The sequence below is a fragment of the Ahaetulla prasina genome, chromosome 3 (genome assembly GCF_028640845.1).
Source record: "Ahaetulla prasina isolate Xishuangbanna chromosome 3, ASM2864084v1, whole genome shotgun sequence".
Taxonomy (NCBI): domain Eukaryota; kingdom Metazoa; phylum Chordata; class Lepidosauria; order Squamata; family Colubridae; genus Ahaetulla; species Ahaetulla prasina.
Window position 1 is genome coordinate 73,653,140 of NC_080541.1, and position 24,596 is coordinate 73,677,735.

The window sequence follows — 24,596 nt, forward strand, 5'->3', positions numbered from 1 at the left end:
AACCCCTCGGTAGGCCAACCAGGTAGGCCAACCAATCAGAAGAAAACAGAATGTTTAATTCAACTACATATGCTAGTTTTATGGCTGCTCAAGAAATAGTCAGGCACGGGAAGGGTTTTGTGGCTCCTGGTATTTTCTTTTCTGTGGGAAACGGGGCCAAATGGCTCTTTGAGTGCTTGAGGTTGCAGACCCCTGGTATAAGGTCTCTTGCTTGAGCAGGGGGTTCGACTAGATGACCTGCAAAGTCCCTTCCAACTCTGTTATTCAATAATAATAATAACAACAGAGTTGGAAGGGACCTTGGAGGCCTTCTAGTCCAACCCCCTGCCCAGGCAGGAAACCCTACACCATCTCAGACAGATGGTTATCCAACATTTTCTTAAAAACTTCCAGTGTTGGAGCATTTACAACTTCTGCAGGCAAGTTGTTCCACTTACTAATTGTTCTAACTGTCAGGAAATTTCTCCTTAGTTCTAAGTTGCTTCTTTCCTTGATTAGTTTTTACCCATTGCTTCTTGTTCTACCCTTAGGTGCTTTGGAGAACAGCCCGACTCTCTCTTCTTTGTGGCAACCCCTGAGATATTGGAACACTGCTATCATGTCTCCCCTAGTCCTTTTCATTAAACTAGACATATCGAGTTCCTGCAACCATTCTTCATATGTTTTAGCCTCCAGTCCCCTAATCATCTTTGTTGCTCTTCTCTGCCCTCGTTCTAGAGTCTCAGCATCTTTTTTACATTGTGGCGACCAAAACTGAATGCAGTATTCCAAGTGTGGCCTTACCAAGGTATTATAAAGTGGCATTAACACTTCACGTGATCAATTCTATTCTAAGCAATGGGCTCAGAGGTGTCAGCGAGGCTAAAGGAGCCACGAAAGTCCATGAGTGTTTGCTATGCTCACCCGGGAATAAGAGGCATTGAACTCAATGGGGTATACCAGTGGTGGGATTCAGCCAGTTCGCACCACTTTGGAAAAACCGATTGTTAACTTTCTGAGCAGTTTAGTGAACTGGTTGTTGGAAGAAATCATTAAGGCATAGAACCGGTTGTTAAATTATTTGAATCCCACCACTGGGGTATACACACTTTGATAGAGGTAATGCCATTTACATCGTGGCTCTCAGGATGGTTTAAATTTTAATGTCACCCATTTTCGTACAATCTCCCTCTGGAGCTGGCAGTTACAGTCATCCAATTGCTTATATGGGATTTAATTATGCTAAGTGGCCTTGCTGTTGTAATTTAATCAACACCAATCTGTATGGGCAATTTAGGAGGAACCACTTCTGACTGTCATCGGGGATTTGTTTGGTGGAAGTGCGTCTCCAAAATCTCTGCTGATTTTAAGAAAAGGCAAATACCCACTTCAGGAGAGTAATACTAATCTGGTGACTTTGGACCTGTCATTGGTTCTCAGTGCAAAGCTGCTAATATTAAGGGAAATCTCTGGAAGATGTGCAATTAAGAAATATGAAATACAAACAGGCATACAAAAAAACCCTCCCATATGCTGTTTTCTGCTGCCAGAAAAAGAATGCAAAAGGACAGGGCACAAATGCAAACATCTTTAAAACATACTTTTATGGCACGTGCTTTCAGAGAATGAAGCCACCTTGATCGGGTGAATGGCTAGTGGAGTCCTAGTAGACCAGTGGTTCTCAACCTGTGGGTCGGGACCCCATTGGGGGTCGAATGACGATTTGCCAGGGGTCGCCTAAGACAATCGGAAATATGGGAAGTATACTTGTGAGTCGAAGAATCGCGCTCCAATGGTTGACTCCACAAGCCAGCTGCAGGCTCTTCAAATTGCTAGCCGAATTCGGCTTCAGGTGCAATGAATTAAAAAAGAGAGAAATCTTTGCTCTGATGTCTCTCTCTCAAACTAGCTGCAATCACTCCCAATCGCTAGCCTAATCTGGCTTCAGGCGTGATAAACTTAATAGGGGAGGAGTCTTCACTTTAATGCCTCCGTCCTCAAGGCAATCGCAAGCAGTTCAGATCGCTAGCCAATACGGCTTCAGGCGCGATAAATTCAAAATGAAAAGAATTTTACGGTTGAGGTCGCCACATCGTGGAGAATTGTATTAAAGGGGTCGCAGCACTATAAAGGTTGAGAACCACTGTAGTAGACAATCACTTAAATGTGAACCAGCAGAGTGTGGCAGCAGCCAAAAAACCCAATGCAATCCTAGGTTGCATTAACAGAGGAATAGTATCAAGATGATTTAAAGTATTAGTACCACTTTATAAAGCCTTAGTAAGACCACATTTAGAATACTGCATCCAGTTTTGGTACCATATTATTAAAACGATGTTGAGACTCTGGAAAAAGTTCAGAAAAGACAAAAATGATTAGGGGACATGAAGAATGTTGCAGGAATTGGGTATGTCTAATGTAGTGAAAAGGAGGACTAGGGGTGACATGACAGCAGTATTCCAATATTTGTGGGCATGCCACAAAGAAGAGGAGGTCAATCTATTTTCGAATATAGCTGGCCTTATCCATCAGTAAACTGATTAGTATATGCGATGTGATTTTAAAAAATAACATCTTATTTTTATGTTACAGGATAATTAAACCTCTTAATAAATTTGTACTTTGAAAACTGTTTCATTTGATTAAGAATGCTCTCTTGAATTCCAGAGATTAAGTGTCCCAGAATGTTTAAATGATTCATTTTTATAAATTGTCATTTTCTGTTGCCATTGGAGAATTGAATCCAACATTTCTTTCTGACCACTCATTTGTCACATTGGATCATGGAGTTGAATCATGACTGTACAATGAGGAAGGGACTGGACTTAACTTCTCTCTGCCGAGTCCTCCCCATCCAAAAGACACTGATGTGCAAATCCAGTTTATGATTAAATGTATTGGGCAAAAGATGGCTTGACCTTGGGTACCTTGGTATATGAATCTACAAAGAGGAGTGATGAATGGGTGAAGCAGTTGTACTTCCATTCTCCACATTATCTTAAGTGGTAAGGGAGGAAGAAACAATATGACAGGGTCCATTATATCTTATGCTCTTTAACATTTATATAAAGCTTCTGAATGAGGACATTTCAAGAATTTGGAATTATTGTTCCAATCATTTGGTCTCGTATGTAACACTATTTCTCTGGGTCAGCACAGACTACCTGCGGATACTGAAGTAGTATCTAGATTTGGTAATGATCTGGATAAGGGCCAATAAAACAAAGCTTCAAATGGTCTTAGTGGCATGGATAATATTAGTCATGGTTATTTCACAACAAAAATGATCTGGCTATGGTCATCCATGCTCTCATCATTGCCACAAAGATGACTTAGAAATTCTGTGCAGGATGTTGACCCTACGGTACAGTACAGTACAGTATAGTACAGTACAATTCATTCAAACATTAAAAGAATTCCAATGAGAAGAATTGCACTGTTGCCTTATTTTTCACTCAGTTTAAGGTTCTATTTCTTTCATTGCTAGCTCTTGAGAACAACTTTGGAACCAACTTGTCATGCCAAGCCATGATTTAAGAACTTCCAAAATGGCATTGTTCCAAATCCCTCCCATGCAGGAAGTGCTATTTTAAAGAAAAGAACTTCGCTCTGGGAGAACCTCAGTTTGGGAACATTTTCTTCCTCAAAAGATTCAGCAAGTAATGCTTACTTTATAATCTTTTCAGCCTCCAGTTAAAATGAATCTGTATCCAGGCATTTCCATTTATATAATCTCTCACTCTGGCTTTAGCATTGTCACTGAAAAGTTTATTGCTGCTTTTAATCATGCCTATTGAATACTTCTTGTACCGTTATTTGTTTTTTAAATAAATTATTATGCTTATGCACTATGTTACCGACAGTTCTGGTATTACATGATGAAAGTTGTAGACATATTTTAAATAGGCAAAATAAAGGAGCAGAGGCAGCTGCTGATAAAAATTATATAATATTGTGGGTCCAAATTCCATCCCACACGTAGCAGAGAAAAGCCAAGGAGTAGGGATGGAGGTGGGGCTGAGTAAGGAACTTCTTGGCTGGGATTCTCTCCAGTATTTTCCAGACTTTTCTAGCACTTTGAAAGGATTGCTGTTTAATATGAATTACTGCATTTATTTCAGAATTTGATTAGCAGCTCTTAATTGTTACTCCTTTATAAACCCATGAATCAAGATATATATAAATTGCTATCTTGCTGACCTCTTGTTCATAGGCAGTATAGTTCAAAATAAGCACTGCATCATTAGTGGAAAATGGGAGGCAAATACACTCATTTCAATTTGCTTTTTAAAAAATGGATATTGTTTGCTGATTTTTTTTGTACAGCTACCATATTTGGCAAGGGAGGCTGCCAGATGAACATTTTATTATGTTCTAATTTTAAGGCAGATAAGATCTTGTATTTGCAATCTGTTATATTTGTATCTGGCTTCTTTATTTTATTTGACAGAAACTCCATTAAGCAATGACTTTTAGTTGAAGCAGAGGAGCTATCCATCTGGAGATAACGCTTGATTGGCTAAATAATCAAGAATTAGAAGAGGGATTTTTCTAAGTGTTTTCTTTAATAACAGTTCACCTTCTCAATTTTAGGCATGATTTGACTCATTACCAATGAGTAAGGGATTTTAGGTTTCTTTTGGTCTAATTCTTCTCTGTAAAATAAAATTAGCTAGCTAGTTGACTGAAATGGGGAATTGAATTTCAAGCATGAGGCTTTTGCATAGTGCCATTGTTCTATTTGATTCCGAAATGTACTCTAATTTCATATTTCAGAGGTTGCAATCCTATTGAGAGCATCTTCAAAATTGTGGCATATACAAGAGATTATCAGTGGCATGGAAGCTTTCAGAATTTGGTTGACTCTGGCTGTACTTTGCAATTTTTGTGAAAGAATTATGCCATGTGGTCTGTCAACACATATTGAAATAGGTAAGCTGTTAGCAGAAGTAGATAAGTAGTTATAGTAATAATATTAGAATAGAAGACGAAGAATTGGAGAAAATCACGTTCTGAAAATTAAACCATGTACTGTTTTGACTATATATTTAGAGTCCTTTGGAAAAGCATTGGAGAAGCAGAAGCAGTTCTGTTTTCCTAGGCTGCCATTATGACCAACTGCTTGATTGGCTATTTTTGACACAATTCTTTGGATATTCATCGTCAAAACAAGGCCATTGGTCAGCTAATATGTCTGTGAGTGGTGGGGGTTTTCCTTACACAGATATTTTGATCAGATGCTGGGAAGTGTTATTTGGACACTAAGTTTAGAACTAAACTCGCTGTCAAAACAGGCCCACTTGAAAGCCGTCATTCCATGATTTGAGTGGGGCCTGTTCTGCCTTAGCCTAAACACAGTATCAAAACAAGCCTATCCAGCGGGATGATCATCTGGGTTGCCTAGTAAAACAAGAGAGCCTTTCCTATTTTAGCGACCACTGCTTTGGATTATCCACCACGAGAATTTTTGACAGCTGACTGTATTCATGATTGGCTGATAGAATCCTGCTGGTTGATGTAATTCAGGAAAAAGCAGCAAACTCAGAGACAATTGTAAATGTTTTGATTAACCTGCCCGGCACACATGAAAGCAAGATACAACCATTTGATAACAAGCCAGAACAGAGGACCAGGAAGCCACTTGGGGATTTGTAATGGGAACAGAACATTTTATGCTGGTATAATTTTTGTTGGCTGAGAGTGGTGTGATGGCCTGGGGGGAGGGAGGGAACTCTTGCTTGACAAGCAGGAGGCTGTGAGTTCGATCGTAGATAGAGGCCGATATTTCTCTCTGGGTGCAATGAATAATTGCTGCGAACTTCACATAGGCATCTGGAAAGGCACTCAGCCAGTAAACACTTGTGCTGTGTTCAGTCACACCAACTCCAACCTGGTGCAAGGGATTACAGGGTTGTTAAAAGAAGAAAATAATTTGTATTAGCTGAAGGACAGAGAGATAACATTTTAAGTGAACTGTGAGGAAGGGCCGAGCATTTTGGAAAGCATGTGTGAGTACCTATATAAACTGGATATTTATTGGTTGAAAAGCTGTACCTGATTCTTCCCTACAGTGTCTCGATCCCATTACAAATGTACATCGCTAAATGTATTGTGATCTTATTTTTTTTCAGCTCATAGAGGGCTGGAATTTTTCAGCCAGCAAGATGGACAAGTTGACTATCGTAAGGTAGAGGGTTTATTATTGTAACATGAATCGGTACCTATAGATAGGGCTACAAATTAAATTAAATTAAATTAAATTAAATTAAATTAAATTAAATTAAATTAAATTAAATTAAATAAATTAAATAAATTAAATTAAATTAAATTAAATTAAATAATTAAATTAAATTTCCGCTTGACTTCAAATGACTACCAGTGGTGCACAATACAGGTAGTCCTCGAGTTATGGCCACAATTGAGCTCAAAATTTCTATTGCTAAGTGAGACAGTTGTTAAGTAAATTTTGCTCCATCTTTCTTGCCATAGTTGTTAAGTGAATCACTGCAGTCGTTAAGGTGATAATGCAGTTGTTAAGTGATTCTGGCTTTCCCATTGACTTTGTTTGTCTGAAGGTGATCCTATGATCCCAGAACTCTGCAACCATCACAAATGTGAATCAGTTGCCAAGCGTATGAATTTTCATCACATGACCATCTGGATGCCAAAACAGTCATAAGTGTGAAAAATGGTCGTAACTCACTTTTTTCAGTACCGTTGTAGCTTTGAACGGTCAGTAAATGAATGGCTGTAAGTCGAGGACTACCCATATAACAAACAAAATAGAATACAATTCAAAAACAATTAGGAAAAACCAATAAGAAAAGCAGATAAAGAACAAGATGCTGAAGGTAGCCAAGATGGGACTCAAAAGGGACTCTAGCCACCCTAATCCAAGGCCTGGAAGAAGAGCCAGGTTTTCAAGACTGTCTAAAATGTTATCAGAGTTAGAGCCACTCAGATTTCAGGGTGAACTTTATTTCAGAGGACAGACACTGTGATGGAGAAGGTCTGGGTCCCAAAGATTGACGCTATTCGATTGAAAGAACTGAAGCGCGCCAACCCTGTTGGCTTGGATTAGCCAAAAAAATACCATATATAAATATGGGATAGATTTTAATTGTGTTTTTAACTGTTGTCACTTTGTTGGGTGGGAGGAAAAATAAATAATAATTTAAATAATGATCTGTACAGTGTTTTACTTTTTCAGCTACTTAGCTAGATATGTAGGCTATTAACTATTGGTAGATATGTAGGAAGCTCTTTCACTGACCAGCATAATAGTTTCCTAAAAGTTGATAGATTCCAATAAGCTGCTGATTTCATGCTTGGAAATGTAGGATAAATATCTATAGACTATATTGTTGTTGAATGCTATGAGGAGGGATAGTTAGGGAACTGACTTCTCAGTCTGGATGGTATTTTGAGAACAGCTCTCAGAATTTTCTATAAGTGTGTTGAAAAGCATTATACTGAAAAAAGGTTTACATCTGGATTTAAGATGAATTACTGGTAGTTAGTACCTAAGACGCTGAGCTTGTCGATCAGAAAGATCAGCAGTTTGGTGGTTCGAATCCCTAGTGCCGCATAACGGAGTGAGCTTCCGTTACTTGTCCCAGCTTCTGCCAACCTAGCAGTTTGAAAGCCTATAAAAATGCAAGTAGAAAAATAGGGACCATCTTTGGTGGGAAGGTAACAATGTTCCGTGCGCCTTTGGCATTTAGTTATGCCGGCCACATGACCACGGAATTGTCATCAGCCAGCACTGGCTCTTCAACTTAGAAACAGAGATGAGCACCACCCCCTAGAGTCGGGAAAGACTAGCACATATGTGTGAGGGGAACCTTTACCTTTACCTTACTGCAGAAATTACTGTCAATGAGTATTAGCCAAGGCAGATGCCTATTTAGAACAACTTTCTAATAATCTGATACTAAAGACAAATCATGTGGATTTGTCTCCCCTGCCTTTTCTAATCTTTCAGGGGAATGATTTTGATTTTGTTAAAATAAACATAAAATTTTAAGCATTATAATAATATCCTTTTAATGTTTGTATATTTGTTTTTTTGTTCTATTGTGCAGTTAATACTAGCTCACCAAGATGCATATCAAGCAGGAAGTCTATATCCTGATGCTTTTTATTCTGGCATCTGCCAAAACGGTAGGAGATCCTAGGTCAAATATTATTTTTTAATATGATCACATTATTGCAAAAGTAGGCCAGTGCATTTATTAATGAAGTTGTCTGGAATACATCAATAAGTGTGAATAAGTTCTTGATGCATTACAATCATGTAGGAGAACCTGTCTTCTTTAGATTCTAATGAGGCATGCCTCTTCTTGACTAACTGTGGTTTTACTTGGCTTATAGTATGTGGATAAATCATTCTAAATAGTCCATCTTCTTATCTAACAACAAACTGCAATTATTTGAAACTTTTATTAGCGTATATCGTATTAAAATCAGGGCACACGCAGTGAACCGATAAAAGTCTATTTTAAATCAAGGTTGACATCTGGTGCTTTTATGGATATACCAATGCAGTGCAGAACTTGCTTCTCACTGCATTCTTCTCGGAATGTTTTTGATCTTGGCATAGGATGTTGGATGTTTTTATTATTCACATTATTGGGATTTTATTAGATGTTTTGCTGTATACATTAAAATACTTTCATGTAATACTTTGCCATTAAAATGTTACTGAATGTTACATTCTGTATGACTGAAATGCAACATGTAGAATAAATATGAGAGGTTTTTGTTTTTTTAAATGTCAGGGTTGTACCATTATGTTTCGGAAGACACTCACTGGTCACCTTTTCTCAAAACAAGTATCCATTACATCAGAAAGAACTATCCGCAGCCATGGGATGAGGTAATAACATTTTTGTTGCTGTTGGTCTGCAACACTTATTTGTAGTCCAAGGTTCCCTGTTGATGTTGTCCTGGGTTCCCGCAGGAACGGGTCTCAGCCCTCGCTGAGACAATTTAGTGGGTCCTCGCAAGGACGAAAGAAGCCAAATAAAAGACACCACACCAGGAGTTCTTCAAGAGAGAGAGCACGAAGAAAGGGGTTGTAGAAAAAGTTTTCCCTTTAGATCGCAACAGTCTCTTTTATTATGCAGTTTTAGCAGGGAGGGGTAACTACAGCAAGGAGGGAATTAGCATATAGAAACTTAACATCACCAATCAGCAAGCGTTTAGAGTATACGTATTAGCAAAATACCACGTGTTTTTCAGGAAATCATGCATTTTACCTGAATAGAAACCCAACTCAGGAATGTAAAACTAACTCAGGGAAAGGTAGGGGCCCAAATCAGGGAGAGCAAAACTATGCATCTAACTCAGGGAAGGTTCAGCGGAATAGAAACCTAATTCAGGGAAATCAGAACTATGGGTACTATTAATCATGTCTGTCATGTAGCACTGAAAAAAGTCAAGTCAAGTTCTCCCGGCTGTGAGGCCTAAGAAAACCTGAACCAATGATATATCCATATGTCCTCTGTTTTTATTTTTTAAGATGGGTAAATGATATATCCATATGTCCTCTGTTTTTATTTTTTAAGATGGGTAATATTCTTCTAAAGCTATGACATCCCCAGTGGATCCCCCCTCCGGGAGAGCCCGCAGGGAGTCAGTACACTTTTCCAAAGGAATGGTTCCCGATTCAGAGTCTTCATCAGCCTCAGAGGCTAATTCTAAAAGAGGTTGTTTATATTCATTTTCAACAGTGTTCCTTAGCAAGAGGACATCATCTCCAATACTGTTTAGTCGTTGTTTCAAGAATGCTAGAACTCTCCCCATGACACATGGGCCAATTGTACATGCAAGGAGCAACAAAATCAGAGGACCAGCTAGGGCAGAGAGGAGGGTGGTCAACCAGGGAGAGAGATTGAACATTCCCTGATACCACGTGTGGGATTGAGAACGCTCTTTTTCTCTATCTTTCAATCTGCAGTTGATAGAGTAGTGTATATTATAGTCCACCCTCCAGTGTCAAGTCCTAGCCTTTCTTTGGACAAGTATATTGTGCAGGAAGTATAGGCATCCGAGGAGGCATTGATACAATAGTGAGAAAAGTTAGAGGGTACATACCCAAGGCAACAACCTTGACCTTCAATTGAGGATACCGTTATAGAAGAGTTAGACCACCTGCAACCAGTATCTGAGGTGCTATTGGTAAAAGGTAGGCGGAACCTATGGCCTCATAAAAGGGGTTGAGAAGACAGACACAGCCAACATCTACTATCATTGTTAGGAAAAGTACGGGCTGCCACAAGGGCATCATGCAGAGGAGACCAAGGACACCAATGGATTGTTGCTTTTAATCAAGGGCTGTAAAAAGGGCGAATTGACTTGTTTGTTTGGGCCCACAGGTGGGGATGTTTCTAAGGACATGGTAAGACGAATTATGAATATATTTCCTGGATGTCTGTATTCGGAATTATCGTTCGACCTTCCCCCCCATCTTTTCCCTTTAAGCCATTCAGTAATCGGAAGACTCCTTCCATGAGATGTAAAAGTAACAGTCATAGGATTGAGGCGAACGCCGCAGCAGGCCCAATTGGAGCAGGAATTCCAAGGCAAATTGTTATCAGGGCCTAGTACAGCTTTGATATAGTCAGTAGTATAGGGAGCAGTCCACCAAATCTTTCCGGTTGACACACATTGCCAGGACTTGCAGTACCAATCAGAGATGGTCCCACATTCATCTAGGTGGGAGAGATCAGAAAGATGTCCTGGGCAGATATACAGGCCTGGACCAATTGCCCAGACGTCCCGAGGGGAAGGATCACATTTTGTTTTATGTTTAAATCCATGGGCGCCGACCAGCATTTCAGCAAAGTCAAAGTAGAGTGCAGGAAACCAAGGCCACAAAGTTCGATTAGAGATGGAATGAAGGACGCTTCCTTGGAAGTCCAAAATAGTCCAAGTATAATTTGCGGGACGATGCAGGTTCTGCTGTGCTCCGGATAAGGAGCGCTGCGAACGGAGAGCTGCAGGGGTAGAAACGTGGGAAGAGGGCAAGAAGCGAAATATGCCAGAGGAGAAATGGGTAGCAGAGAGAAGGGAAATTTTCATGTACATTTAGGAAGAGAGGAAGAGGCATTAGAGACAGAAGAGACAAGAGAGATCAGTGATAGGATCAGAAGGATCTTCATCTTTCGTTTTTGATTGATTGAGATGACAGGGGCGGACACAGCGAGCCGGAACCCACAGGACTCGATCAGGCAATTGAACTGCAGCGTAGCCTTTTCCCCAGGTAATCAATTGAGCTGGACCTTTCCAAGCTGGATCCGGAAGATGCCTATAATATACCAGAGGACGAGAAGAGGGGAGGGGAGGAGTGGAAAACTGTCTCGAGGCGGCAGTGGAGGCAGGAGATCCAGTTAGATTAAGAAAATTCAATGAATACAAACAAACATTTAATACATTTTGCAACGCCGGGAGTGTCGGGGGGCTGATGCCTTTTGACCCCAAGTGTCTGTCCAAGGCCTTTAAGAGTAATGGCCTGGCCCTGGCTATTGAAAGGAATGCCGAATTTATGGATTATTGACCAGCAATGGCAAAATTGTGCAAAGGCAGAGCTCGTATAGGCTGGTCCATTGTCAGTTTTTAGAGTTTTTGGACATCCCAACGTTACGAAAGTCCGAATACAATGATTAATTACTTGTTTTGCGGTTTCACCCCTTTGCAAGGTAGCCATGATGAAACCTGAATATGTATCAATGGATTTCCAAGGGGTAAAGGATGGATATTGAGTTACATCCATTTGCCATAGTTGACAGGCCACTGTTCCTCTGGGGTTGACCCCCATCGGAAGAGAGTTACCTTGGCGGCTGCAAGTAGGGCATTGATGTATGATCAGATGCCTCAGCAGCCGTGAAGCCAAATTGTTTCATGAGCGCCTTTTTGTTTTGATGAAAATAGGAGTGACTGTCCCAAGGAGAGACAGGAGAAAGTGTCAAAAGAGAGGAGGCAGAGGCCGCAGCGTCTGCTACATAACAAAATAGGGATGTGTACGTTTGTAAATGAGAGACTGTAAAGTTGTGTAACAAAATAGGGATGTGTACGTTTGTCAAGAGAAGGGGACAAGTAAGATTGAAAAATAGTTTGTACTATTTGAGTAACATACTATGTGGAAGACAGAGAAAAAGACAAACAATCAATAAAAACCCAACTCCCACCCTTTTTATTCATGTGTGGAAGTTGGTCACTAACAAATCCATGCTATCAAAAACTTCCAAAAACAAACCACATTCTTTACTCATAACCTTCTAACTTATCACATCCTATAACTTTCTAACTCATCTCTGAAATAGTTCCTAAAACAGGGCACACACATATTGTGCTGCTAAAAAAGAAAAAGAAACAATACAAACAGCAAATAAGGGGCACACTGAGTCAGATTCAAAAAAGAAAAACATGGCGGAAGCTTTAGGGTGAGTCTGTTTATGTGGAAAACCTAAATGCATTTTCCAAAAAACAGATTTACGCTTAAAAAAAAATGCATCCATACATAAGAAGATAGCCATGTGTCTGAAATGCTGTAGGGTTTCCTGCCTGGGCAGGGGGTTGGACTAGAAGACCTCCAAGGGTCCCTTCCAACTCTAATGATGTATGTGAACAGCTGCAAAAATACAAAGCTAAATGAAACATTTTTAGTCAACTCAGTGCTTTGAAAACATTTATAAAGGTATAGGTTTAATCAGGCAGGTTAAACCTCAAAAAGTTCCAGAAAAGATAAAAATTAAAAATTAAAATCAAAATCAAAATTGTATGCATGATTAAAATTTAAAATCAAAATTGTTTTCATGGTTAAAAGGTAAAATCAAAAGTGTTTTCAGGGTTGAAAATTAAAATCAAAATTGTTTTCATGGTTAAAAAGAAAATACATCTGCATAGTTTTTTACATAGCTTTTTACAAAAGCAATGCTTCCAGAGAGCCTAATTGTCCCTCCCTTCTCAGACAAGAAAGAAGAGAGAAAAAAAAAATGGAGTGGGGGTGAATGGTTTTCCCCCATAGCCCACCCTTTTCCCTGGCACAGCAAGGAACAAAAGGGGGGAGTAGTTAAGATAAGCCAGAGGGCAGAGAAAAAAAAAAGTTAAAAGTAACTCACTGGAAAGACATTCTCATGCATATAAAGAGGAAAAAAATGTCCAAAAGTAACTCACTTGCTTGCAAAAGGAAAAAAAAATGTTTTTTTTTTTTTTTTTCCAAAAGTACCTGGCTGCTTGCATACGGAATTTATGCAGACAGATACACACACACACACACACATACACACATGCAGAGACAATTTCTCACACATGTACACATTTCTTGCAAATCCAAAAGACAACACAGAAATTTCACACCTTCTCAATGAGTTTTGCACATACACACATTCCATGCAAATCAAGCATCACAATTATCTCTACAATTCTTATGCAGGTCTGAAAATGATCACATACATACATACACAAGCACACACATCATCAAACAACATTTAAAGACCTGGGGAACTTGTCTGAGAAAACTCAGCAGTTTAAATCATGACTGTGATTGTGGATCCTTTTAAGTCATTTTTGATCTAAGTGACGTCTGCAAGTAAAATGAGGCATTCAAGGATCATGTGCCAGATGTACAGAATTTTTACAGGGGCTCTTGGACTTTCATGGAAAAAAGTTCCTTTTATATGATCAGCCAAGACTGCTTGAGGCAAGCCTCGCATGATCTCAGCATCTACCAATTTATTATACTCAGAAGACCAGATAACAAATTGAGCAGGTGTTAATAACATGGAAAATAAGGACTTCCAATCATATAGTAACATAACAATATTGGTATCTATTAAGGAATCAAGCAATCCCATTACATACGGAGAGTGAATGCCGTAGGAAGTAACAGCTTCTTTTAAATTTTTAAGCACCCGTACATTGATGTTCTCATGTATCGGCTGTCCCCCTCCCGCTGGATTGAGGTTTAAAGGGTAAGCCGATATCGGGGGTTCAGTTCTTAGAGAAAGAGAAGAAAGGGCAACCAAGGCAGAAAGAGTGCCTGCAGCTATGTCTGTATCCTCCGGCGGAGGGGGAGACTCTGCAGGAGAAAGAGCTGTGTCTGCAGGGGGAGCAGAGGCAGCTACAGAGACAGAAGAAGATTCATACGGAGGTGGAGAGACCGTTGGTAGGGATTCGTCCGTAGTAGAAGAGAGCAGAGCAGCCGAATCAGTAGAAGGAGAATTAGGATAGAGGGTGCCAAGAGCAGCCGTAATGGCCCGCCAAGTCACTAGAATATCAGGCGGAGCTCGAGGGTGGTCATGGAGGAATTTTCCCAAGCGCGTCCAGGTAGCCTTCTTAAGAGTACCTTCCTCCGGGTAGGCAGGGCACTTTTCATGAACATAGGATAGAAAAGAGGTAAGAGATTTCTTAGAAAGAGGATAGACAGTGGTGCCATTAACTTTTTGCAAACAATTAGCCTTCTTCACCAGAGAGTAAAGCTCATTCCTATGCCATGATGAGACTTTCGAGTTCGAGGAGCCCATTACTTACGTGTGCACGTGTCGCGTCCCCGACGGGTAAGCAATGAGGGTGAAGGTGACGCACCGCTAGACAACGATCGCGCCTCTGGACAACACAACAGGTCCGGACGAGCCCCCAGATGTTGCTGTTGGTCTGCAACACTTATTTGTAGTCCAAGGTTCCCTGTTGATGTTGTCCTGGGTTCCGCAGAGGAACGGGTCTCAGCCTCGCTGAGACAATTTAGTGGGTCCTCGCAAGGACGAAAGAAGCCAAATAAAAGACACCACACCAGGAGTTCTTCAGATGAGAGAGCACGAAGAAAGGGTTGTAGAAAGAGTCCCCCTTAGATCGCAACAGTCTCTTTTATTATGCAGTTTTAGCAGGGAGGGGTAACTACAGCAAGGAGGGAATTAGCATATAGAAACTTAACATCACCAATCAGCAAGCGTTTAGAGTATACGTATTAGCAAAATACCACGTGTTTTTCAGGAAATCATGCATTTTACCTGAATAGAAACCCAACTCAGGAATGTAAAACTAACTCAGGGAAAGGTAGGGGCCCAAATCAGGGAGAGCAAAACTATGCATCTAACTCAGGGAAGGTTCAGCGGAATAGAAACCTAATTCAGGGAAATCAGAACTATGGGTACTATTAATCATGTCTGTCATGTAGCACTGAAAAAAGTCAAGTCAAGTTCTCCCGGCTGTGAGGCCTAAGAAAACCTGAACCAATGATATATCCATATGTCCTCTGTTTTTATTTTTTAAGATGGGTAAATGATATATCCATACATTTTCCATCTGTTATTCTGTTTGAAGCCCTGAATACTCTTTTCAAAAACTATTTCTTATTCACCTTTACACCTAGAAATAGAAAGTAAGAAAAAAAAAGCCAGTTCTTTTGGTGATCAATTAGACAGTTGTTTCGATTAGCTAAAAAGAGAGTTTTAGGTTCTGCTCTCATTCCATCTGACTTGTGGTGGAAATACTACTTTACTGAAAAAAAATACGGTTGAAAATCTAGCAGTCAACAAAAGCTACTCAAGAATCAATCAAATAAGGTAAACAAATAGTCTTTTGAAATTATCCTTTCTTCTTCTTCTGCTGATTCTCAGCTAGTCAGATATAATTACAGTGATCATATTTTTTGGAAAAAATAAAAGACAAACCTGAAACGGGGGAGAAATCTAAAAGAGGTCCATAAGAATAAAACATTTTAATTGTTTATATGTATAACTTTGTCTTACAAATGCAAATTCAAGAGCAAAACTTAAGAAAAGTCTTACAAAAATATCTAGATAATAAAAAATATGACATGTAAATTTGTTTTAAAAAGACAATTCCCTTTCCATATTTTTCACAATGGGAAAGGCTGTGTGCTAAGTGGTAGCATTTGTAAAGTAAAAGTTAAAAGGACGAAATAAAGGCTAAAAGTGACTTTTTGAAAAATACGTCTGAAGGACAACTTTCTGAAATAAAGGGCATATGATTACTGTTCGTACACTCCACAGTGATTGATTCATCTCTAATTTGATGTCGGAAACCTTCTAAATCAAATAGGTCTATAGACTCATATTTGTCACCTTTTCCCTTCTCTCATTCATGTTTGTCTTTAGAACCTATCTTTTATATGCAGTCTGACCATTTCAACTATTAAAACTAAAGCTACCTAATTCATATTTGTATCTGTGAATTTGCAATCAATTTTCATCACCAAATAGTTTGGCTCACAGGTGTCACATATTGTCTGTCTTTTGTCCACTTGGCTTTAATGATGTTACTATGGAGTTACCTTTTTTTTTTTTAAAAAAATGGTAAATAGGCTACAGAGAAGCTGGTGGCTTTTCTCTTTGGGATTGCCTCGCACATGGTGGCAGATGTAAGCTGGCACAGCCTGGGGATTGAACAAGGATTTCTACGGGCCATGGCAGCTGTAAGTAGTGTTCTGTTTCTAGGCATAGTGTTTTTCCACATGCTTATTTTACAATTGCGTTTATTATTTTGCTTCATCCTTGCAAATGCCAATAGAATATTAAAAAATAAACCAGATGCACACAGTCCACAGTGCTTTTATAACCCACAACAAAAAAACTATATATATTTTAATGACTAATGTTTCAACCACATCTCTGAATATCCAGATGTTGCTCTTTTAAAACATTTATATAGTTTATAGCAAAAATATTTGCCTATTGGGTTTCTTTTTTAGTTTTTTATGGATGAAAGCCGCTAATTGCAAAGCTGTTTATATGTTGAAACGGAATTAAAGCACCTGGGCAGTTCTGAAAATAGGTAGAAGAGAAACAAGAAACAATCAATTGACAACAAACTAGTACTGGTAGTGAATTCCTATATACACAGAGAGGAAAAAAGCCACAAGGGACTGTTTTATATCTACAAATTGGATTAGTTTTAAAAAAGAATTTTTTAAAAAGCACTTAACATTTCTTTAGTTGCTAAAGAGAGAATGAATTATAAATAATATTGTTCCTTTTTTATTTAGATTGATTTTCATGGCTCGTATTCACAAGCTCATTCTACTGGTGATTTTGGTAATTTTTAACTTATAAATTTTATAAAACTTTCCCCAAATTTCCTTTGAATATCTCAAGGTTATTAAACAGTGGAGATGGCATTCTATAATTTTATTTGAAAAGTACATGTGTATATGAGTGTTGTTGTTATGGTAATTATCAGTAGTAGGTTTCACTTACTTTCGCTACCGGTTTGGAACTGTGAGTGCGTGGGCGCAACGCTTCTGCACATGCACAGAACCTTCTGTGCATGCGCAGAGCATCTGTGATGATGTATGGGTGGGTGGGCAGAGCCTCCCACCACTGCTACTGGTTCCCCGAACTGGGGCGAACCGGTAGAAACCCACCACTTGGTTACATATATACCATAGGCATTCTCCATTTTGGTTTCCCCTGTCTCTAGAACAACTTGATATTCAATATATATCAGCTGCTGTTTCCCATTTATGATATATTCCTATTAGATATATTTAACTATAATTTATATAAACTATAAATTATAGATTCCACTTTACATTAAGATGGAACTTTACATTATTCACAGGTCTGTATATAACCAGTGAGATTTTCTAAAATTGTAGATTCCCATGAAATGTCACAAGGTTTTTCAGAAATTAATTTTGAGTTTCACAAGCCATTTGATCCTTGTTGCACAAGGGTTGACATTTCAAAGACTATCATTGGCATTCCAATGATATTCTAATGATATAATTTGATACTGTCCCATTATGGCTATAAAACATGTGTCGCTATCTATAAGAGAGAAAGAGAAAAATGCAATCCATATAGAAGGGCTGCCAATCTTATAAAAAAAGCCCATGTGACTTATCCAATATTACTGCAATGCTCACAATATATCATACCTGTTTGGGCTCTATTCAGACATGAATGGCTGTCCTGTGAAGATTGTGTTAGGTTAAATCCGGGGTGAAATCGAGCAGGTTCTGACAGGTTCTGGAGAACTGGAGTAGTTCAGAGAACTGGCAAATACCACTTCTGGCTGGCCTCAGAGTAGGGTGGGAATGGAGATTTTGCAATATCCTTCCCCCAGGAGTGGGGAGTGAATAGGGATTTTGCAGTATCCTTCCCCTGGAGTGGGGTGGGAATGGAGATTTTGCAGTATCCTTCCCCTGCCACGCCCACCAAGTCACACCCACAGAACCAGTAGTAAAAAAAATTGGATTTCATCAATGGTTAAATCATATGATATATAAGGGATTATATTCATAAAGCTTCAAAATGATGATATATCTTTTGTTGTTCTTTAATAAATCAATGACATGCACTCCTTTCATTCTAATTTTAGGGGGAGACGTGTTAAGCCAATATGATCTTGATTTTGATTATTTGAAAGCAAGCTGGTAAGATTCCACAAATGCAATCGTTGATGTTTGATGCATAGGGACATTGATACATGCATTCATATAGTGTTGCAAATTGCTGAGGAAGAAAGAGAGAGAAACAGTTACTGAGATCTATTATTTTTTTCTTCTCAGCCAGTCAGGTGCTCAAGAACCATTGTGAATTAGAGTTTAATGTTGTACTGAATGAAGAAGCTCAAGGGTAACTTGTTCAGTTTAGTAGAACATAGTCCACAGCTTTACATAATGCTAGATGGATCATATTAGCATTTAGTATTCATGGTTCATTTAATACAACCATCATTTCTGGTAATGATATCCATACCTTGATTACCTTCTGCTCTGATTACTTTAATGCACTGTGTCAGGTTCACAGAATACATGAAACCTATATTTCTGAGAAATCTTACACTATTTGCCAACTGCTTATTTCGATTCAGTTTTGCTTTTATTAATCTTTAAAGCTGTAATCATAGGTTGCTGAATGTTTCTATTTTTTTAAAAAATGGCAAGCAGGGGAAGAATTTGGATGGTCTAAGATCAGACCGTACTATATTTACACCCAAGAAAATAAAGTTAATAAATTGGGCATTGTGATGTGCAGTTTAAGTTCCTGGTTTACTGTAACTCTGAATATTGTATTATAGAGCAGAGTACTGCCTATAGTAGTTCTTCTTCATTTATGTTTGTTTGTTAGATTTCTATTCAGTCTTTCCTCCAGGAGCTTAAATTCCTAGTCCTAGAAAAGTAAAAAAAATAATTTAAGATTTTTGGAATAGAAACCTGTGCTCTACAGCACGGCTGTCAAACTCATGCTGTCATGTTGCTGTCATGTGACATTCCATGACGTTTTTTCCCTTTGGGGAACTGGGGTGCATGTGGTCTGCAGGTGACGCATCTGGTTGTTTGATTAGTATTCAAGCCGCGGTGTGGCTCAGGCTGTAAGAAGCCTGTTATTAAACACAGCTGCTTGCAATTACTGCAGGTTCTAGTCCCACCAGGCCCAAGGTTGACTCAGCCTTCCATCCTTTATAAGGTAGGTAAAATGAGGACCCAGATTGTTGAGGGGGCAATAAGCTGACTTTGTATATAAATATACAAATAGAATGAGACTATTGCTTTACACAATGTAAGCCGCCCTGAGTCTTCGGAGAAGGGCGGGATATAAATGTAAATTAAAAAAAAAATCTATAATATTTCCAATATTTATCTAGAAGAGGAGAGAAAGAATTGGTTTAGATAATTTATTATGCTGGTGCATTTTGTCGGCTTCAGTCAAAATTCTGATATTAATGCTTTTAGGTATGTACCTGTTAAAGATTTACTGTCAATCTATGAGGATTATTATGGAAAGGAGGTGATAACTGAAAATACTATCGTTGACTGCACATATCTGCAACTCCTTGATCTGTAAGTCAAAGTCAAAATTAACATGTTTTAAAACAAATGAGGGGAGTTTGTTAATTAGTGATGGGTTGTCAAGCAAAGGTTGAAGAAATACTGGTATATGGTGAAAGTTGGACAAGATCAGGGGTAAAAAAGGGAAGTCTTATTGAGATATTTTTACATTTTGGGAGTAGGTCTCCAATAAGATGGACTAGTAGGATGATAAATAGTTTGATAATTTTATCTGATAAAATACATCTAAGAAGTTAAATAAGGTTATAAAGGATGTACAGGAGTCTTCAATTTAATAACCACAACTGGGACTGGAATTTTGGTTGCTAAACTATGTGGTCATTAAATGAGTCATCCCATGACCAGACTCTATTTTATGACCATTTTTCCTGCAGTTGTTAAGTGAATCATGCAGTTATTAAAGCAATCAGGCAATCAGTCGAATCCAACACCCTCCATTGTCTTTGCTTGTTGGAAGCCAGCTGGTTGCAAATCACAACCATATGAATCCACAACACTGCAACCATTATAAATGTGAGCTGGTTATTGGCAAGTGCCCAAATTGTGATCACCTGACCATGAGCGTGGACCAACAGTCATAACTTTGAGGACTTTTCAGCGTCATTATATTTTCATTAAACGAATGGTTGAAAGTTGGGGATTACTGGCAGTGAAATAAAAAATATACTTATGAAGTAAAGTGGCTAGAAGCAAAGGAGGAATGTCTTTTCTAGTGAAATACTATCTCAATAGGCATGTCAATTCTAATCTTTTCAATTTATAGTTTGATTTTTTGTTTCATTTTAAGAACATACATACATTATCTTAGGATAATGTCTAGTGTATCTTTTCATTATTTCTTTCCTGGCTACTTATTAAGGTGTTTTATTGCTTTTATTTTTTCAATATTTTTGCTGGTTATTTAATCTTTATAATAATGTCAAAACCAGACAACTGTGATTATTGGCCGGAGTCAAAAGCAAACAATACATATACAATATGTATATGTATATGACAGCCACTATACAGTATATTGCTTTAAACTTGCCATCTGTATTGATCCTGTTAAATAGGACAGATTATGTTTATATAAATACCTTCATTTTAAGAGAAGTTCACAGTGTAACTTTGAAATCAATGTCAGGATGATGAAGTATTTCAACATTTGCTAGGTCTGTCAGCAATCATTGCTTCCGTAGTAAACATTTATAATGCACTAGCTTCAATAAACTATAATTAATGTTTACTATGTTTTTTCAGTGTATAGGCATAATACTGTACTAAATTGTGGCTAATCGGAACGAGGGAAGGAAAAGAGAGAAAAGAAAGGGGGCAGGAATAATAAGAGTATGGCACTCATAATTTATCTCTGTACTTCATTCAGAACACTTTAATTGCAGTTGGCTCATTATGTTCCTAATAAACAAAAACATTACTAGCAGTCATGTCAATGATATATGAATTCTATGAGTTTCAAAATATCCATTGTGTCTTCTTGGTATTGTTAAAGGCAATATACAAAGCTTGGTCTTCAAGAAGCATTTTTTTTCTGCATTGAAAAGTTCTATAATGATAGTAAAGTATAAATACTTGCTTCCCTAGCTATGCTGAGATCATCGCTGCTGCCAAGGTAAGTATGTTTTTCTAAAAAAAGAAATTCGTTGGGTGTGAATGTTGAAATAGCCAATTTACTAATTAAATTGCATCTTAATCTTCACAGCTTTACCCCATCTATGCCAATAAGTCCCCATTTTTAGTGGACAAGTTCTATGACTATTTCCTTGGCGGAGTGGATGATATGGCATTCTCATCTAATAATATTTTTCAGTTAACCAGTTGGATGTTAAACTATGGGACTAGGTGAGGTATTTGTTAATAATTCCAAATGATCGTTCCTGGGGGGGAAAAAACTACATGGAAAAATGCATTTTTCCTCAAAAGCCTGATTCAACCAAATTGTGATTCAAAATATGGACAGTATAGAATGTGTATTTCATTGGTGCTTGTTAGGGTTTATCGTTAATGTTAACTTGTATTAAGTATTATTAAGAAGCTAAAAATATTTTAGCTTTCCCTTGCTTTACAGATCTGTGAAGATCATAAATGTATGAATTGGTTGTAAAGTTATTTCATCATCACTGTTGTAACTGAATGGTCACTAAATGAAGCAGTCACTAAATGATGATCATGTAGGGGGAATTGTGGGCATGCTAAAAATTGAAACATATTAAATACAATTAATCTATTAATGTTTTCTTTAGTGGCTGCTTTATTCCCGAGAATCCTTTGTTTATACGGTGTGAAGATGAACAGAGAAACTTTTCGATGTACGTATATTAATTAGCCTAATTTAAGTAGATGTTTTATTTCAAATTGTTGAATTTTTCTGTCTTTAAACAAGATGTATTAAAGGCAATCTTAGAAGTACATGGCAGAAAATAGAGATTGCTGAGATATTATTTTATTTATGCAATTTGTCCACCACCTCAGTCCAAAATGGTCTCCAGGTAGGTTACAAATATTCGTAATATTAGTAATACACAAAATGTCAGTAATATGTTAATAAACATAATATAGATACATCATTTCATTAAAATTTGTATTAAACTGATATTGATGCCAATGATTCCACAGTCAGCAATTTTGACTACAGAAGACAACAATTATATCAGCTTCAATTTCTTTTTATTTTACTAAGAAAATTTATACGGCTGCCCAATTCACTCATGGTGACTCCAAGTGCTTTAAATAAAGGGCTGATATAAACTTTATAATGAAGAACTGTCATTTTTAAAAAAACATTAAAATACTAAAGTCTCCAGTGTGAAGAACTGCAGAGAGAAGAAGGGAATGAGTATTTAAATTAAACACAAACTTGGTTCAGAATTATTTATTATTCAATATTATTATTCAGAAAATATTTACAGACCCCTTGCATCCTGGACATAAACTGTTTCAACTCCTACCCTCAAAACGACACTATAGAGCACTGCACACCAGAACAACTAGACACAAGAACAGTTTTTTCCCGAAGGCCATCACTCTGCTAAACAAATAATCCCATCAACACTGTCAGACTATTTACTGAATCTGCACTATTATTAATCTTCTCATAGTTCCCATCACCAATCTCTTTCCACTTATGACTGTATGACTATAACTTGTTGCTGGCAATCCTTATGATTTATATTGATACATTGACCATCAATTGTGTTGTAAATGTTGTACCTTGATGAATGTATCTTTTCTTTTATGTACACTGAGAGCATATGCACCAAGACAAATTCCTTGTGTGTCCAATCACACTTGGCCAATAAATTCTATTCTATTCTATAAATTCTATTCTTTAAGAGCAATCAGTCTCAATTTAGAAAAATGGGAAAACCTTTTGTTATTTTGTAACTAAAATATTTGATTTTTTTAATTCATTCATTTATTTTTGCTGTCTGCAATGTGAATTTAGCCAGCCCCATACTTATCCCATTTTTGTCTTCCTATACAGAAACTTTCTACTTATTGTATCTTATTTCAATAGGTTTAAAGAATCCAGAACTCAACACCACAGGAAGATAACTTCTGAAGTGGCCAAATCAGTTGAAAATAATATCAGTTACACGGAAAGAGGAGTTTATTTAAAATTTCCCCATTGGACAATGGTAATTTCAACATGAATGACAAGAACCAAATACGTGATTGCAGTTTAGACATTAATTGCTGGAGATTCTCAGGATTGGACATCTTTTGTTTCTTTAATTCTTTTAAATGTTGTTTTTTCAGTAATATCCCAGCTCAGTGGTATGTGCAAGGGAGGTCAAAATAGGCACAGTGGTAGTTGCAGCAAGTTGTTCAAACCCCTTCCACATTTGCATGTACATGTGGCATTGACATGCATGCAGAACGGCCTAATCTTGTTGTAAGTTTTATTACTTTGTAAATGTAGAATTTGTTCTGACTCTAAAACTGCAGCTTTGAGTATAGTTGGGCAACATTTGCTGGATGGATTCAGAAGAGGGAGAGAAATGAAAGTTGTTGATGGGGAAAAGAGAAAGGAGTCATGCAGAAAGCGAAACAGTTTGTCCAGTAGTGGATTCTACTTACCTTCGCTACCGGTTTGGAATCGGGAGTTCATGTGTGCGTGTGGTGCTTCTGCCCATGTACAGAACCTTCTGTGCACATGCAGAACCTTCTGTGGATGCGCAGAGTGTCTATGATGACATCCCGCCGGAGCCTCCTGCTGCCGCCACTACCGGTTCACTTGAACAGGGGCGAACCGGTAGAAACCCACCACTGAGTTTGTCTTGCTGAGAGAATTGGTAATTTTGTGTAATCCTTGCCAGTTTTTGAGTTGTTTTCCCAGCAATTCTATTGGCTACAAAATGAAACTGAGAATCTGAGGAGGTCTAATAATCATAGATTAGAGCCACCTTGTCATCCATTAGTAGGAGTATACACGCTGAGCAGTGTTTTACTCAAGGATGGCCTACTTGGTGTTTCTTGAGGCCAGGAATGGACGTGTTCCTCAGTCTGCCCTGACCCACTGTGAAGGCAGACTCTGGCCTGTGATTTATTGCTCTAGTACAAAAGTGGTGTTTTCTATTGTTGTCGAGACAAGCTAAGTTTAGTGAAAAGTCAGTGAATAGTTTAGCTGTGGGAGGGGGGGGGAGGAGGACCAAGTGTTTCTGGTGCTGAAAAAATTGGCAGCAAAAAGATCCACTTCTCTTTCTTCTCTTTTTTTCATTTTTCTTACCCTCATTGTATATCAGCCTAAGAATTGTAGCAATATCTACAATATGAATGAGCACTGTGCTAATATTTAATT

The 24,596-nt window shown here is 38.1% G+C and overlaps 1 protein-coding gene across 6 annotated transcripts in view; it reads left to right on the forward strand.

Annotated features, from left to right (window-relative positions):
- Positions 1–24,596, forward strand: part of GPLD1 (glycosylphosphatidylinositol specific phospholipase D1) — a 40,039-nt gene that overhangs the window by 616 nt on the left and 14,827 nt on the right. For 3 of the 6 annotated variants that reach the window (XM_058176859.1, XM_058176857.1, XM_058176861.1), the window contains exons 2-14: positions 3,467–3,638; positions 4,756–4,911; positions 6,111–6,166; positions 8,064–8,142; positions 8,760–8,857; positions 16,307–16,417; positions 16,988–17,036; positions 18,325–18,379; positions 19,682–19,789; positions 21,380–21,407; positions 21,498–21,637; positions 22,039–22,104; positions 23,313–23,433. In XM_058176859.1, the coding sequence (XP_058032842.1) occupies positions 4,818–4,911; positions 6,111–6,166; positions 8,064–8,142; positions 8,760–8,857; positions 16,307–16,417; positions 16,988–17,036; positions 18,325–18,379; positions 19,682–19,789; positions 21,380–21,407; positions 21,498–21,637; positions 22,039–22,104; positions 23,313–23,433 (1,005 nt within the window). In that variant the 5' untranslated portion in view covers positions 3,467–3,638; positions 4,756–4,817. Of the gene's footprint in view, positions 1–3,292; positions 3,639–4,755; positions 4,912–6,110; positions 6,167–8,063; positions 8,143–8,759; positions 8,858–16,306; positions 16,418–16,987; positions 17,037–18,324; positions 18,380–19,681; positions 19,790–21,379; positions 21,408–21,497; positions 21,638–22,038; positions 22,105–23,312; positions 23,434–24,596 lie in introns of those variants that run through there. The other 3 variants (XM_058176858.1, XM_058176860.1, XM_058176862.1) reach the window with 3 other exon arrangements.